The 15,523-nt window shown below is 37.2% G+C and overlaps 1 protein-coding gene across 6 annotated transcripts in view; it reads left to right on the top strand.

Moving 5' to 3' along the window:
• Window positions 1-15,523, top strand: part of ITSN2 (intersectin 2) — a 142,493-nt gene that overhangs the window by 60,874 nt on the left and 66,096 nt on the right. For all 6 annotated transcript variants that reach the window (XM_077774070.1, XM_077774072.1, XM_077774071.1 and 3 more), the window contains 2 exons: window positions 2,341-2,480; window positions 15,206-15,342. In XM_077774070.1, coding sequence (XP_077630196.1) covers window positions 2,341-2,480; window positions 15,206-15,342 — 277 coding nt within the window. The remainder of the gene's footprint in view (window positions 1-2,340; window positions 2,481-15,205; window positions 15,343-15,523) is intronic.

Genomic DNA, 15,523 nt, shown 5'->3' on the forward strand with positions numbered 1-15,523 from the left:
AAAATAGGAAGCTTTTGTTTGGAATTTGCCAAGTACCCCATATCCCTTAGATTCCTCTCTCCATCTCTGTTGCCATGTAAGATTACCAGCTATATGCTGAGCTCCATGCTAGGCCATTTTCATGTGTTATTTCCTTTAATCTTTGCAATAGCCCTGTGAAGTAGTTATTGTTATTCCCATTGTGCAGCTTAGCAAACCTGAGGCTCTGAAAGATTAAGTAGCCCAAGATGGTGCAATAATGGTTATCAAATTCTTGTCTGAGTATAAAGCCCACTCTGCCACCACGTTGTCTGTCTTGATTTTCAGTTGCCTAACAAGGCGCTCATAGATATGATATATTCAAATTCAGCATTAAAACATCCATTACTATTGATGCTCGTTTTNCCCAGATGCCCCTGTTGATGCTCATTTTGAAGAGTACTAGGAGTGTATATTAATTTATTTTTTCCACTTTGCTTCTCTCCCAATTTAACTAGATTCTGAACTACTTGAGGATAGGACTCATGCCTTATCCTTCTTTTTTACCTGCTATTGCACATAGCGCAGTACCTTGCACATAGCAGATGTGTAATTTAATGATAAAATATTTGTTGGAATACTGGAAGACCACTAGCGAATGATAAGAGAACTTAGCAAGGTGTCTGGATAAAAAGTGAGCCTATAAAAATCAGTAACTTCACTATATATCAGAAATATTTAATTAGAAAATATCAAAAATCTCATTTACATTAGCATTCTCATTATTATGAATAAAGAAATATACAGCTACAAAATCTTACTGATATAAAAGATTCTTGGATAAGTATGTGCATGTTATATTCCTGAATGATCTAGCTCAGTATTATAAAGATGTCAATTTTCTACTACTTTGTCCATACATTCAGTTCTATTCAGGTTTCTTTGATTGAAGCCTGGCAAGATAATTCAGAAATTCACCCAAAAGAGAAAATATGCAGGATTAGGCAAGACTTGAAAAAGAATAACATTGGTGGGGGGAAGAAACTAGCTCTACCAGATATCAAAACATAAGTTGGGAAAGTTCTAGTCCCTAAAATAGTGTATTATTTGATCAGTAAGAAAACAGAATAATGGAACTGAATAGAGGGTCTAGAAACCGGTCTGTATATATATAACCATTTAGGATACAATAAAATTGACATTCAACACCAGTGGGTAAAGGATGGTCCTTCAGTAATCACCATCATTTCAGTTAGTGCTCTGGGGGCAGTTGCCTATCTGAAAGGGAGGGGTGGGGGAAGCTCTTAACTCACTCTATGTACAGAAATAAATTCTAGGTAAAATAAGAGGATAAATGTTAAAAAAAAAAATGACTCTAAAAATGTTATAAAAACAAAACATTTTTATAATCTTGGTGTCAGGGAAGTTTCTTCCCAAATAATACCTAGAGCTATGAAGGAAAATATTTACAGATTTGATTATTATAAAAGTAAACTGTTGGGGTGCCTGGGTTGCTTAATCAGTTAGGTATTCAATTTCAGATTATGATATCAGTTTGTGGGTTTGAGTCCTGCATCAGGCTCTGTGCTGACAGCTCAAGCCTGGAGCCTGCTTCAGATTCTGTCTCCCCCTCACTCCCAAAAAAGTGAAATTTTTTATGATGAAAGACCTCATAAACAGTAAAACATTTTAAATACATGTATAGTACAACAAGAATTTGGAACCTCTGCAAATTAGGCATTAAGACAGCCCAATAGGAAGAAAAAAAGCAGTGGATGAGGTGAGGCAATTCAAGAGGGTGACCAATAAGCCTATAAATTGGTGTTGCTTTGATTTTAGTGGTTACCAAGGAAATAGAAATTAAAATAACAGGTTTCATTTTTGGCCAGTTAGAGAAAATGAAAAAAAATTGGGAGTATCCAGGGTTGATGACGGTATGCAAAAACAGGTACTTTGGTGTCATTTTATATTGGTGCACCTTTTTGAAAGGATATTTTGGCAGTTTCTGTCAAAATTTAAAGTGTTCAAATCCTTTTACATGCCAATTTTTTCATCTCCTAACCATATAAAATACTTTCATGAGTGCTTTAAAGTGCATGCACAAGGATAGTTATTGCAGCATTTTTATGTGAATAGTAGAAAATAGGAAATAACCTAATACCACTCTGGGAGTAGTTATATAAATTATGAAACAACCATAATGTAGACTACCATGGAGCAATTTTAAATTTGTGTCTTTTTTATCCAGTGTTACTAAGATGTAATCGGCATACATCACTGCCATGTATCTAATGACTTAGATACATTGTGACAGTAAGTCAATTACCAGTAGTGACATAAGAATTTCTACCAAATGTAAACTATCTGATGTTTATGTTTCAGATTTAGGGATTGGTTTGCTTCATAAAAAATCACTGGAAAAGGAAGAATTATGCCAAAGACTTAAAGAACAATTAGATGCTCTTGAAAAAGAAACTGCATCTAAGCTATCTGAAATGGATTCATTTAACAGTCAATTAAAGGTATTTATTTTCTATTATATTCATTTGTAGTTGGCTGCCTCTTACCTTCCTTGTTTTGATTTAGTGGAATAAGTAACTAAAGCTATTATTGTTATATGTAGTGTATTTTCATAATTTATCGTATAATTTGAGCTATACCAGAATTATAAGATTGCTTTTAGTGTTCTCTGTAGATACTATAAATATTGTGTTATGTAACGAAACCTGTCCTTTATCATAGTTTCCAATTCTTGACTATTTTTATTGCCATCTATACATTTTTAAGAATTGTCTTTATCAGTATTAGAAAACTGAGCTCAGCAAACATGATCTTAGGCAGAATTCTAAGATGGTAGATATGGAAAACTACTTCAAATAATTCTGGTGATAGAGGCTTTTATAACACGCTAGAATTCTTTTTTGTTTCTTTGTTATGGTTTAACTAACCTTTGTGAAGTAATGCAGTAATCAGTGAAATCCAGAGCATAGTCTGGCACTCTGAACTTTGCATGGAAAGTAAGTTCATGATTCATTACCTGCTGCCGTGGCAGAGCAGATGCCCAGATATCCATCGTATGCTTACTTACCATTGTTTGCAGTGTTAGTGGTATACTGAAGCCATACCTATGAAAGATGTATTAAAAGGTAAAAACCAGGCTGATGGCCCAGCATTCCAATTTGGGAATAGTCTCCACTGTTTCTTTGCTAACTGAACATAGTTGTCAGAGCCTAAAGTATTACATAACATAAAGTTTTTAGAGCCTAAAGTATTACATAGTTTTACAGGCACCTGTCAACCTCTTCATGTGTGACTTTTGCTGACTTACGTAGAATAATATTACACCAACTATAGAGTGAATATTAAAGAAAAAAAAGAGAGAGAACATGTTGGCTTCAGTTAAGGAGAGGGAATTTTAGGTGAATAATGTTACTAATACCTTTTACACAAGCATATGATTTTTAGAAAAAATTTTAAAGAAAACCAAGTAATTTGTCATTGATGGACAGACAAGCCAGCCAAGTTATCTTCCCTACATTATTTTTTTAAAAATCTGTACATAGTTTAATTGGCTTTTTATCTGCCTTATCTTACAGTGTGGGAATATGGATGACTCTGTTCTGCAGTGCCTTTTGTCTCTGCTAAGCTGTCTCAACAACCTCTTCCTCTTACTTAAGGTTATTTTCTAATATCTAGCTCCTTTTCTTTGAGTTACTTTACTGTTTTCTTTTCTTAAAAACTGGACTATTCTTTGCATTTATCTGAGTATCTTTGTTTGAAATAACATACACAATGTAGACCTTTTTTCTTTCCGCTTGCTTGAATAGCCTTCTGCTGTCTAACTGCCTGTTTGAGTCTAATGCCAGAAATTCATAGGGTTTCCCAGAGTAACCTGTCTCATGAGGACCCCAAGACACTTCAGAATCCCTTAAAATTCCCTTAAAACATCCCCGTGCATTGGGGTAACTGCTGGGATGATTACCGATTCCATAAAAAAGAAAGTTAAGGGAATATGTGTTTAAATCATTTACCCATGTCACTGAAAATCAGTGTTTAAAATAAAAGTTATACTTTCTGAAATCTAGAACAAGGTTATATCCTGTATATACCAGGCTGCTTCCTAATGCTGCTATAAAGAAAAGTCAGAAAGAACTAATAGTGCAGTAGTGGCCTTAGTTATGTCTAGTTACCAGGCCTCCTGTGTAGACAAGCTTGCATTCCAGATAAAAATGTTTAAGTCGTATACATAATTAAATAGTTCACTTTGTCATTTGTAGCACATAGAGTATTTCAAATACTCAATGAATTCCCGTTTTAATATAACCTTTGTGAAGTAATGCAATTTAAATTTAAATTAAATTTAAAGAAAGGTGCTTTGTATTTACCGCTTGCTGACCCTGGATTTTGTTCATTCTACTCCCTCTATCATAGATGGCAACAGGGCAGGTGCATGTATATGTATAGGTCTTCACACACAGTGAGGACAGGAACATGATAAGTAGAACTCATTTGTTATTTAAGCAAAGGTAGGGCAAGTTGGAAAGATAGTATCAGCCTTTTCTTTATGGTTATAGCATGAATGACCAGAATATCTGGTCTTAGAACTTGTGCTATAGGTTGCACAGAAATTTCAGCCTAAGTTTCTTCATCTATAAAATAAAGTTTGATGATGATTTATGGACTATACTCACACACGAAACTCTGATTATTTCAGTTAGCATTTGATTCTCCACAGGCCAGCAGATTATTCTTGTTCTTTTTTTACTTTCTTCCTTCTGCTTCCTGCCTTCCAGCCTTTCACTGCTTATTGATATGTTCATCAGAGGCAATTTAGGAAACTAAAAGGGGATGAGACCTGTAGTCATCATTGCAAAGCAATAGGAAGCTGTCGGTTAATACAGTGCTGAAAACTGTCCATTGAATAGTCAGTGAGACCTTTACAGACCTTCTGACAGTGCCAGTTTAGTTAAGTCAGCAGAAGCTGGCCTGCGCAGGTCAGGAATGAATGGGAGTTGAGGAAGGGCTAAGTGAGTATGAACAGCTCTGGGAGGAGAGTGGAAAAAATACCTGAGGCCAAAAGAAAACCATTTTTTTGTTTGTTTGTTTTTTGGTTTTTTTTTTTTTTTGGTTTAAGAAAGATTTGAAGACAAAGGTTACAAATTTTCAGTTGTGCAAGATGGAAAAGTTCTGGGGTCTGTTGTACAGCATGGTGACTATAGTTAGCAATATCCTGTTGTATACCTGAGATTTGCTAAATAGAAGAGAAAATGATAACTGTGTGAGATAGATGTGTTAATTAACTTGGTTATGGTAATCATTTCACAGTATATACTAATATTGAAACATCAAATTATATACCTTAAACATGTGCAATTTTAATTTGTCAACTATATCTCAGTAAAGCTTGGAGGGGGAAATAACTTGAACCACTCTTGGAGGTAGTATAGGCTTTCTGTAAGATATATGGTTACATGGGGAAGAGATAGCTTCTGTTCGGACAGAGGAATGGAAATGGAGAAAACAGAGCTGGTTAGGTAATGCACCATATCTGTCTTAATGATGATTGCCTGGCTCAACCCAAATATCTCATTGCTGAACTCCCACCACCTACATGGAACATGTACATGGAATGTAGTGGGTGGCAAGAAGTACTTGTGGAATGAATGAATGGTTTTGAATGTTTCAGAAAATATGCAGCATTTAGGGTTAGTGTAGTATGTTTATGGGGGGAAAAACGTAGAAAGAAATTTATCAGAGAACCATGTATCTCAGATTCTCACAACACTTGTGACTCTATTTTTTCTGCTAAATAAAGGCTATTTTTTAAATGAAAAAAAAAACTTTGAAGGAGATAGAGGAGAGAAAGGGAAAAAGGAGTGAGAGATTGAGGTTGAATATATGAGGTGGTGGTAATTGATAGAGTAGAGTCCTAGGGAACCAGACTGAGATGTAATCCAGAGCCTGGATTAAAGGATTAGATAAAAAGACTTTGAGTTTAACATATGGAGAAAAGATGGGTGTGAATGCAGCTAAATTTGCTGGAGGAGAGTAGGAAGCTGACAGCTTCAAGACTTAAAATCAGAAGCAAGTTAGACCATTAGAAAGAATCTCCCTAGGTAGTTGAGGACATGGAATAATTCCAACTAGATAGAATAAGATGGGTGCAGATGCAGGAAGTTTTATTGATTTTTGAGATGGAAAGATGAAGGAGTTCTGATCTGGTGGTTTAATGAGGCAAGATTATTAGCTGGTAATGAGAATGGATGGAAGAGTAGAAAGTTGCAGGAGAGAGAAATAGGCCTGAAATAGACATCTTGGTGGGGGGAGGGGATGCACTCTTAGTAAAGGAAAATAGTAGATGTGCTGAGCAATGTTGAATGCCTGTTTGAAGTTGGAGGTCATGAATACAAATTGAAAACAGCATACCAGGGGTGCATGGGTGGCTCAGTCAGTTAAGCGTCCAACATTGGCTGAGGTCATGATCTCATGGTTTGTGGGTTCAAGCCCTACATCGGGCTCTGTGCCGACAGCCTGGAGCCTGCTTCAGATTTTACGTCTCCTTCTCTCTCTGCCCCTTCCCCCGTTCATGTTCTGTCTCTTTCTCTCAAAAATAAACATCAAAAAAAATAATAAAAATTTTAAAAATAAAAGCAGCATACCGAATCGTATAATTTTTTCCCCACCAAAGTTCTGCTGCTTGGGATGAGCACAAAGAAGGCTAATGAAGTAGGTTCATAGGTTCATCTAGGTTTGAGGTTTCAACAGACATGGCAACGAGGCAGGGGGACAGGGAGTTGCAGATCTTGACATACTAATTACTGTAAAGATGAACTCTGAAATATGGGCTGGACATGAGAGGAAGGGGTGGGTGCTGCTGATGAAAATGGAGAGAGTGATGGGGTCAGCAGAATGGAAGTCTTAGGTTGGAAAGCTGTTGAAATGGGTGCACCAGGTATAAGAAAAGCTTGAAGGATAAGAACTTGTGTTTGAAGAATGAGATATTTAATCAGTAGTTCTGTTTCTAATGATGACACAATTCAAGGCATAATAATGCGGTGGATTAAATGGAGTAAAGGGGAGAGTTGAGGTTTTGATCGAGCCTATGTGGATGTCAAACCCTTGGGGGTAGTGAAGATTAATGAATGAGGATCCGACCAGGTGATCAAGAGATGACAATAAAGAGGAAGAAGAGGGGGTGTTGCAAGATGGTATAAGCCTCAGAAAAGCATTAGTTCGTAAGAGTGAAGAGAATGGTCTGGAAATGACAGTGAAGAGCAAGGAAAACAACTTTAGTTCTCCCCTCCCCTGATGTAAATAGATACGTAGTGATAAACAGAGAGAAACACAGGAAAAGCAGTGTCCTGAGGGGTCAGCCAAAAGGGCAAAGGCTAAGAGAGTTTCCACTCAGAGCAGATGTGTGGATATGTGGGGAACTTTCTGACCACAAACAGGAAGTTCCCGGGTAGTGCAAGGGTTTGAGGAGAGAAAGGGTGGGGGGTTGGGTCAGCTGAAGAGATAAACAGCATTCTAGAGATGAGAATTTAGGTGGTAAAGGATAACAAGGAAGGCCAAGTAGGTTGACAGGTGGGACAGAATTGGCCTCAGTGGTGTAGGAGGAAGATAGTTCTAATCTGTGGTTTTGAGACAGTAGTGCATCTGGAATGATCACTTCTTTAGCCTACTTGTGGTAAAATGCAAGTATAAAATTGTTAACTCTTTTTCTGAAGAGGCTATGTTCTACTGGACCCTGTAATGTTCATGTACAGGATCAGTGGTAATTTTTACTGTCTTGCTCCGGTCACACTAGGGCACACGGCACAACCAGTGGATTCAAAGATGAGGCATTTGACAGGTCCTTATTCCATTAAGGAAATGCACACACTGTCTTGTCTTTAGCATTGAGTTCCAGTGAAAACAGTCCTGGCCTCGTAATCTGAAGAAATGAGTCCTAGTCTTATCCATACGACTTGCTAGCTGTGTAACTGTCATTTAACCTCAAAATTTTGCCACCTTCATTTGCAGCTGACAGTATCTGCTCTGCCGCCTTTGCAGTCTTAGGACGATTAAATGAGGTAGCATATATACAGAAGTGCTTTGTAAACTATTATGTGCTATGCAAATCTTTCTGTTGTTCTTATTAGGGTAGAGGTTATCCTGAATCTCCTAGCACTTTTAGTGCTTGGAAGGTGACCACTGCTTTCTTGGGATAATGATTGAGGAGATATTACTATTCCTTGGGGAGAAAATGGAATCTATCAACACCAGGAGTGTGGCTTATCGTAGACCTCTATTCTAAACCTTTCCATTGGGACTTTTGTCATTCTGGCCGTACTGATAGTCCTCAGTTAGTCTAGACAGTGCTTCTAAGATTGCAGTGTCCACATGGCTCCTCTGATTCCAGGTGGAGGCAGGTGGTCTCTCGTTGGTTAACAGGCTCTGAGAGAAGGGGCACACTGGGGCTGCTGAATGGTCATCACTAAGACTTGATGTTGCCCCCTCTTGTTCAGAATGCTGCTTTTGTGTTCTTGCATCAGTCAACCCCTTTAGAACAGGCATGAAATACTATTTGTTTCAATTCCCTTTAAATTATATAATCTTAAAAATGTTTCCTAGCTAGTAAAGATATTTTAGTAATTTATCTGACAGTGAATTTAAGTGAAAGTAGATACAGAATCTGGTATGTGAATTTACACAAGTCGCTTAATCTTCTGAGCCTCAGAAGTGGTCACCACCTGGGTGGCTCAGTTGCTTGAACATCCAACTTCATGATCTCATGGTTAGTGAGTTTGAACCCTGCATTGCGCTCTCTGCTGTCAACACAGAGCCTGCTTTGGATCCTCTGTCCCCTTCTCTCTCTGCCCTCCCCCCTGCATACTCTCTCTCAAAAATAAAGTTAAACATTTTTTTAATTTAAAAAATTTTTTGAAAAGGAATGGTCATTATGATAGCTATTTCATGAGAATGCTATCCAGATCAAATGTAGGTATTATGTGTAAAAGGACTTTAAAGTGCTACAGGGATGTTAAGGGGTATGGGGAATGTTAAGTTTGAGGAAATAGTTTGCATTCTGCCATGATTTTTTTCTTTTTCCTTTTTTTTTTAATTTTTAATGTTTTATTTATTTCCGAGAGAGAGAAAGAGACAGCGTGAGCAGGGGAGGGTCAGAGAGAGAGGGAGACACAGAATCTGAAACAGGCTCCAGGCTCTGAGCTAGCTGCCAGCACAGAGCCTGACACGGGGCTCGAACCCACAAACCGTTGGATCATGACCCGAGCCAAAGTTGGACACTCAACCGACTGAGCCACCCAGGCGCCCCATTTTTTTTCTTTAAAAAAAAAAAATTTTAATGTTTATTTTTGAGAGTAAGAGCGACAGAGTGTGAGCAGGGGAGGGGCAGAGAGAGAGGGAAACACAGAACCTGAAACAGGCCCCAGGCTCTGAGCTGTCAGCATAGAGCCCGATGCAGGACTCAGACCCACGAACTGTGAGATTATGACCTGAGCCGAAGTCGGACGCTTAACCGACTGACTGCACCACGAGGCGCCCTTATGATTTTTTTTCATGACTAATAAAAATCTTGTCCTGATTTTATGACATTATTCAGCTGACTTGTATTTTGTCAGTTAAATTTCTTTTATGTCTTGACCTTTGGAAAGAACATCACATGCTTTCTTTAAGCAAAATCAGAATATAAGATTTTATATTTTATACTTCCTGTCACTTAGGAGGTATTCAGGATTGATGGTTAAAGTTCAGTGAGTTAGATCTTTCACTCCTGTCAGGATGATAGAAGAAGTACTCTGAGAAATGAAAACATTTGAAGTAGATGCTGGATTTAAACATTTTTGTGAGTGCTTTGTTGAGCTCTTTTGAGATACACTTAAGCCCAAAACTAAGTAAACCAATCCTAACCAGGTGGTCAAACATAACATTACCAAAATGGTGCAGACCAACATTTTTGGTTGTTTTTTTTTCTTTTGATGTTTTACTTATTTCTGAGAGAGAGAGAGAGAGAGACAGCGTGAGTAGGGGAGGGTCAGAGAGAGAGGGAGACACAGAATCTGAAACAGGCTCCAGGCTCTGAGCTAGCTGTCAGCACAGAGCCCGATGCGGAACTCAAACCCACGAACCGTGAGATTATGATCCAAGCTGAAGTTGGATGCTTAACCAACTGAGCCACCAGGCACCCTAACCAACGTTTTGTGTCTCCTGATATGTTGCACTGAAAGAAACAACATCATTTCTATACTGTTTTTGCCAAAAATATTTTATCTAAGTTTTTGCCAAAAATATTTTATCTAAGTTTTTGCCAAAAATATTTTATCTAAGTGTAAGGAAATAACTAGACATGCCCAAATTGACTCTAAAAATGTAAGTCTCGGGGCGCCTGGGTGGCTTAGTCGGTTAAGCGTCCGACTTTGGCTTGGGTCATGATCTCGCAGTTCGTGGGTTCGAGCCCCGCGTCAGGCTCTGTGCTGACTGCCAGCTCAGAGCCTGGAGCCTGTTTCAGCCTGTGACTCCCTCTCTCTCTGACCCTCCCCTGCTCACGCTGTCTCTCTCTCTCTCTCCTAAAAATAAATAAAACGTTAAAAAAAAAAAAAAAAATTTAAAAATGTAAGTCTCATAAAAGATGGAGGAAAGTTTCCAGATTTAAGGAAACCAAAGAACCATGACTGAAGGGCACTTCATGAGCCAAACCTGAAGGATCATGACAGCAAAATGATCCCTTGATTGGATCATGGATCAGAAAACTATTATTGAAGACAGTACTTACACTAGTGGGGATCTTTTTTTTTTTAATAGAAACTCTGTATTAAGTGATATTTTATGGCTGTGTTAAATTTCTTTAGTTTGGTACTGGCGTTGGCATTATAGTTATGTAGAATAATGTGAAGTATCTGGAGTGAAGGCATCAGTGTCTGCAACTTAATTGAATTTTCTGTATGTTTGAAAGTTTTCAAAATAAAAAGGCAGAGAAAAATTTAGAATGGCAACATGTCAGATGTTTGATAAATGAAATAGTAAAGTATATTTTCAGGTTATAAAGGTACTAAGTAGATTAACCAGGGGTAGATATCAACATTGGGAAATGGAGAGGGATGGAGGATAATGTAAATGAGCAGGTTACTCATATGGCATACCAAGAATCAATAGCTATTTTCTAATTCAAAAATGAAGATATGTTAATATTAGCTAGGTTTTATTAAGAGCTTTCTCGGGACTGACACCATTTTAAGTCTTACTTATATTATTAATCCCTATATTAATCCTGTGATGTAGGTAAGTACTATTACTCTCCACATTTCACCTAAGAGTAAGTTAAGACTCAGAAGGTGCCCACGGTCATACAGCCAGTAAGTGTAAGAGCAGAATTTCAGCCAAAATAGTTAGCATTTGACCTTAAATGGTTATATTGGGAGAAAAAAGATGAAAATTTCTAAGCTAAGCATTCAACTTGAGAAGCTAAAAAGACCAGCATAATAAAGCCAAAAAAGTAGAATGAAATTAATGGGAGAAAAGACAGACATCTAATACAGAGAATAAAGAAAACCAATGTTTGAGTCTTTTAAAGATTAATAAAATGAAACCTTTGGCAAGACGGATTTTAAAACAAAGAAAGTGGAAATAATGAAAATTACTCGTTAGGAGTGAAAAGGATATACAATTAAATATGCTTCAGACATTAAAAGAAGAGGATACTATGACAGATTTCTGCACATAAATATAAAAACATAGATGAACAAATTACAACTTAACCAAAACTGACTCAAAATATGAAGTATCTGGTTAGTTCTATCATCATAAAATATCTTAAATCTATAATTTGAAATCTTCCCTAAAAGAGAATCCAGGCCCAGAGCTTTTACTGAAGGAATAAGTAAATTTAGTCTTATACAACTCTTTCAAAATACAGAAAATGTGGGAATATATCCCAACTTTGATATGAATCATATCAAAACCTGATAACATTATGAGAAAGTATAATTACGGGCCAGTTTAACATAGAGGTAAAAGTTCTAAACAATATTAAAAAGATGAATGCAGAATTTATAAAAGGATAATCCATAGTGACCAAAAAATTGGATTTACCGTAGTCATGCAAAGATGGTTTGACATACAAAAATGTGTAATCTGCCACATAAACAGATTAAAGGGGAAAAAATGGTATATATTTCTCATTAGATGCAGAAAAGGCATTGATAAAATTTAACATCCATTCATGATTAAAATATGAAAAACTTACTAGCAAATTAAGAATAGAACTTCCTCAAACTGAAAAAGAAGATCTGTCATTCTATTAGGACTGCAGTAGTTCTGTCCATAGTTACTCGATTAGTTCACTTGTTCTGAGTTAACTGATACATTTAACCAGGGCCTCCTGGAAGCAGAGACTTGATCCAAGAGAGTGAGTCTAGTGATAGAAATTGCTAAGATCACTGCAGTCAGGTGGAAGAAGTTTCTGGCAAGCCTTGTAGTGCTCTTCAGATATTATCAGTATGTATAGACTGTTACTTATGCATTCTCGTTCATCCAGTAAATAGTAATTAAATATCCACACTATCCCAGTCCCTCTTGGGTGGGGATAACTTTGATGAAAGACAGTCCTGTTGTCAAGAAACTGACTCCAGTGGCAACCATATGATCAGGAGACACTGACTTTGATAGAGGGACACCGGACGCCCTGGGGAGCAAGGGAAGCTCATGCACTCAGACACTGGAGGAATGGAGCTAATAAAGACTTCGAGCCGTGTCTTACAGGACAAGTTGGAGGGCTAACCTTGCAGCCATAAGAAGATCAGACATTAGTTTTGCACAGTGGCAGAATCGTAGTCAAGGAGATTTATCTGAGCCGTGATTATTGCTAAGTGAGAAGATCAGACACTAATTTGGCTCCTCTTTACTCTCCTTTTAAACTCCCCTTCTTTAGGATCTCAGCCATAATAATAGCTAAAATTATTAACTTACCATGTGCCCTGTGCAGTTGTAAGCACTTTATGTGTATTAACCCATTTAATCTTCACAACAATGTTGTGAGGCATGTACTACAATTACATTTTACAGATGAGGAAACTGCAAAGTAACTTTCCTAAGGTTACTCAGCTCACCACTGACAGAGCCTGATTCAGACCTATGTCCCCAGAGTCCTTACCGCTAAACCAAACTGCTTCTCCATAGACAGTAATATTCTTATGTATTTCACTAGAATTTAGAGAAAGGTGCAACCAAGAGAACTGTAGAAGCTGAGATTTGTGGAAACTTTGCTCTGAATGCAGTATTTGTGTTGTTATTGGCTTCAGCTGCAAGTCTTGATCTCACACATTTTGGACATAGTCTTCAGGCACCATGTTGTACTCAGATCATCATATCTATTGCTTCAGTCCTTCAGTCAAGTTAAAAGGGTTCACCTACAAAATATTTTACTTCTGGAAAGAAATTGAGTTTGGGTTTTTGGAGTTGTTTTGGAAGATTATTTTTTGGTTTGGAGTTTTGTTATTGTGTGTGTGTAGATAGCCCAAAACATTTTTTACCAAAACATTCTACCAAACATAGTTAACCATTAAGCAACACGCAATTGAGCACCAACACCCAATATAGTTGAAAATCTGCGTACAACTTTTTGACTTCCCCAGAAGTTAACTACTAATAGCCTACTATTAACCAGACCTCTTACCTATAACATAAACATTGAATAACCCAGATTTTATGTGTTATATGTATATTATTCTATATTCTTAAAATTAACCTAGAGAAAAAAACATTACTAAGAAAATCATAAGAGAAAAAAGCCGTATTTATTTTTTAAAAATCTGTGTATAGGTGGACACACAGTTCAAATCCAGTTATTTGAGGGTCAGCTGAACTGTTTATTTAAGGTCCCACATTTGCCATGAAATCTCTTTGGAGAACTTTATGTTTTAGTTGGGGGTGGTGGTTTTGTGCTTTTTTCCCTCTTCCTTACTCTGGCCTTTTTTCTTGTTCAGGATTCTGCAGATTCTCTGTAAGAGAAAGTTCAAAATAGTTAAGTGAACGGGAGTAGTTACCTGGACTGCTCACTGAGTCAGTCACTACTTACTGGGCAGGGCCAGTTCTAAGATACAGCAGTGCAGTTGGAGATTCACTTCCCCCCAGTCCTCTCTCTCTGCCTCCAATCTCTGCTTCTCTCTTTTCCATGTTTTTTTCATTTCTACCCCAATGACTTCACTGTAGTTGGGCAGCTCCAAGTTTAGCTTATCCCAGTTTAATGAGCTCCAAGAAGGGAAGACTTCTCTCTCCCCTCTTCAGTCTGTCTGAATCTCAGGAAAGAATTCTGGCCCAGCTTGGATCAGATGTCTTTTGGACCAGTCATTCTGGCCAAGTCATTACTGTGATGGGTTAGGCCTAATTACATAACTGCATCCCAGTAAGAGTGAAAGGAGCACTGGATTTGACAGATTCATCACAACCACATCAAACAGGGCTGGGGCAGGTGCTATGGGAAAGGTGCTTTTAGAAGAAGACAGAAGGAAAAATGCTGAACAGATAACCACAGGTTTCCGCTAAGGCACTGAGCTCAATCCCACATTTAGGCACTTTTCTCTGCTTTGAGATAGTGAGCTCTTTGAAGGCAAAGACTGCAGACTCGAGAGTTGAGGGCCCTCAATTTGATCTCCTGCATATCTCTGCGGCACTGTGTAGAACTAGATGCTCAATAAACAAGTGTTTCTATCAATTTCTGTTTTGAATACTTTTCACTGTTTTGGCTCTCTCTGGTAGTGGTTTTAGGTAGACATTATCCTTCCCATTTTTAGTTTTAACTGAATTACTCAATAATTGCTTCTGTGTTTAGTTCAAGATACTTACTGGATAAGTTATGGGTAACTTGGTTAAACTACATATGTAAAAAATATGATTGAACAGAATTCCTCTTCAAATAGTAAGCATATTGCTTCCCCATATTTTTAATGGATTGGCTATTTATTGAAAATAAAGTACCAAGTCAAAGAATTGGCTTAATGAAATTGGCTTATCTGTATCCCTTAGAAATGAATTAATACAAAAGTAGGTGATTTTAACATATATTAGTTACAAGGCTTAAATACTTGCATTTGTGTTTTTTTAATCATCCAGAGATTTTTAAAACTTTTACTGTTTTTAATTTAGTTTAACTTGCTTTAGGATTTTTGTCTCTTAATGAAAGTGCCGCATTATCACATAAGACAAATATTTAAATCAATGACATATTGACTTGTTTTCATTTTCTCCTTAGGAACTGAGAGAAAGCTACAATACACAGCAGTTAGCCCTTGAACAACTTTATAAGATCAAACGTGACAAGTTGAAGGAAATTGAAAGAAAAAAGGCAGAGCTAATACAGAAAAAGAAACTAGAAGATGAGGCTGTAAGGTAATATAACTGATAAATTTATTATACTGTATTGCTATTAGATTTCTAGCTTTGTTACCCTTATCTTTAGTTTGACTATGGAAATTTAAGGGAAATAAAAGGATTATTCTAGGATGCTAATTAGATTGTCAGTTTTAGAAATTCAGTCTTCTTTTAGGGACTGAGTTTATAGTAATCAGTT

The sequence above is a fragment of the Crocuta crocuta genome, unplaced genomic scaffold (assembly GCF_008692635.1).
Source record: "Crocuta crocuta isolate KB4526 unplaced genomic scaffold, BGI_CrCroc_1.0 scaffold246, whole genome shotgun sequence".
Lineage (NCBI taxonomy): Eukaryota > Metazoa > Chordata > Mammalia > Carnivora > Hyaenidae > Crocuta > Crocuta crocuta.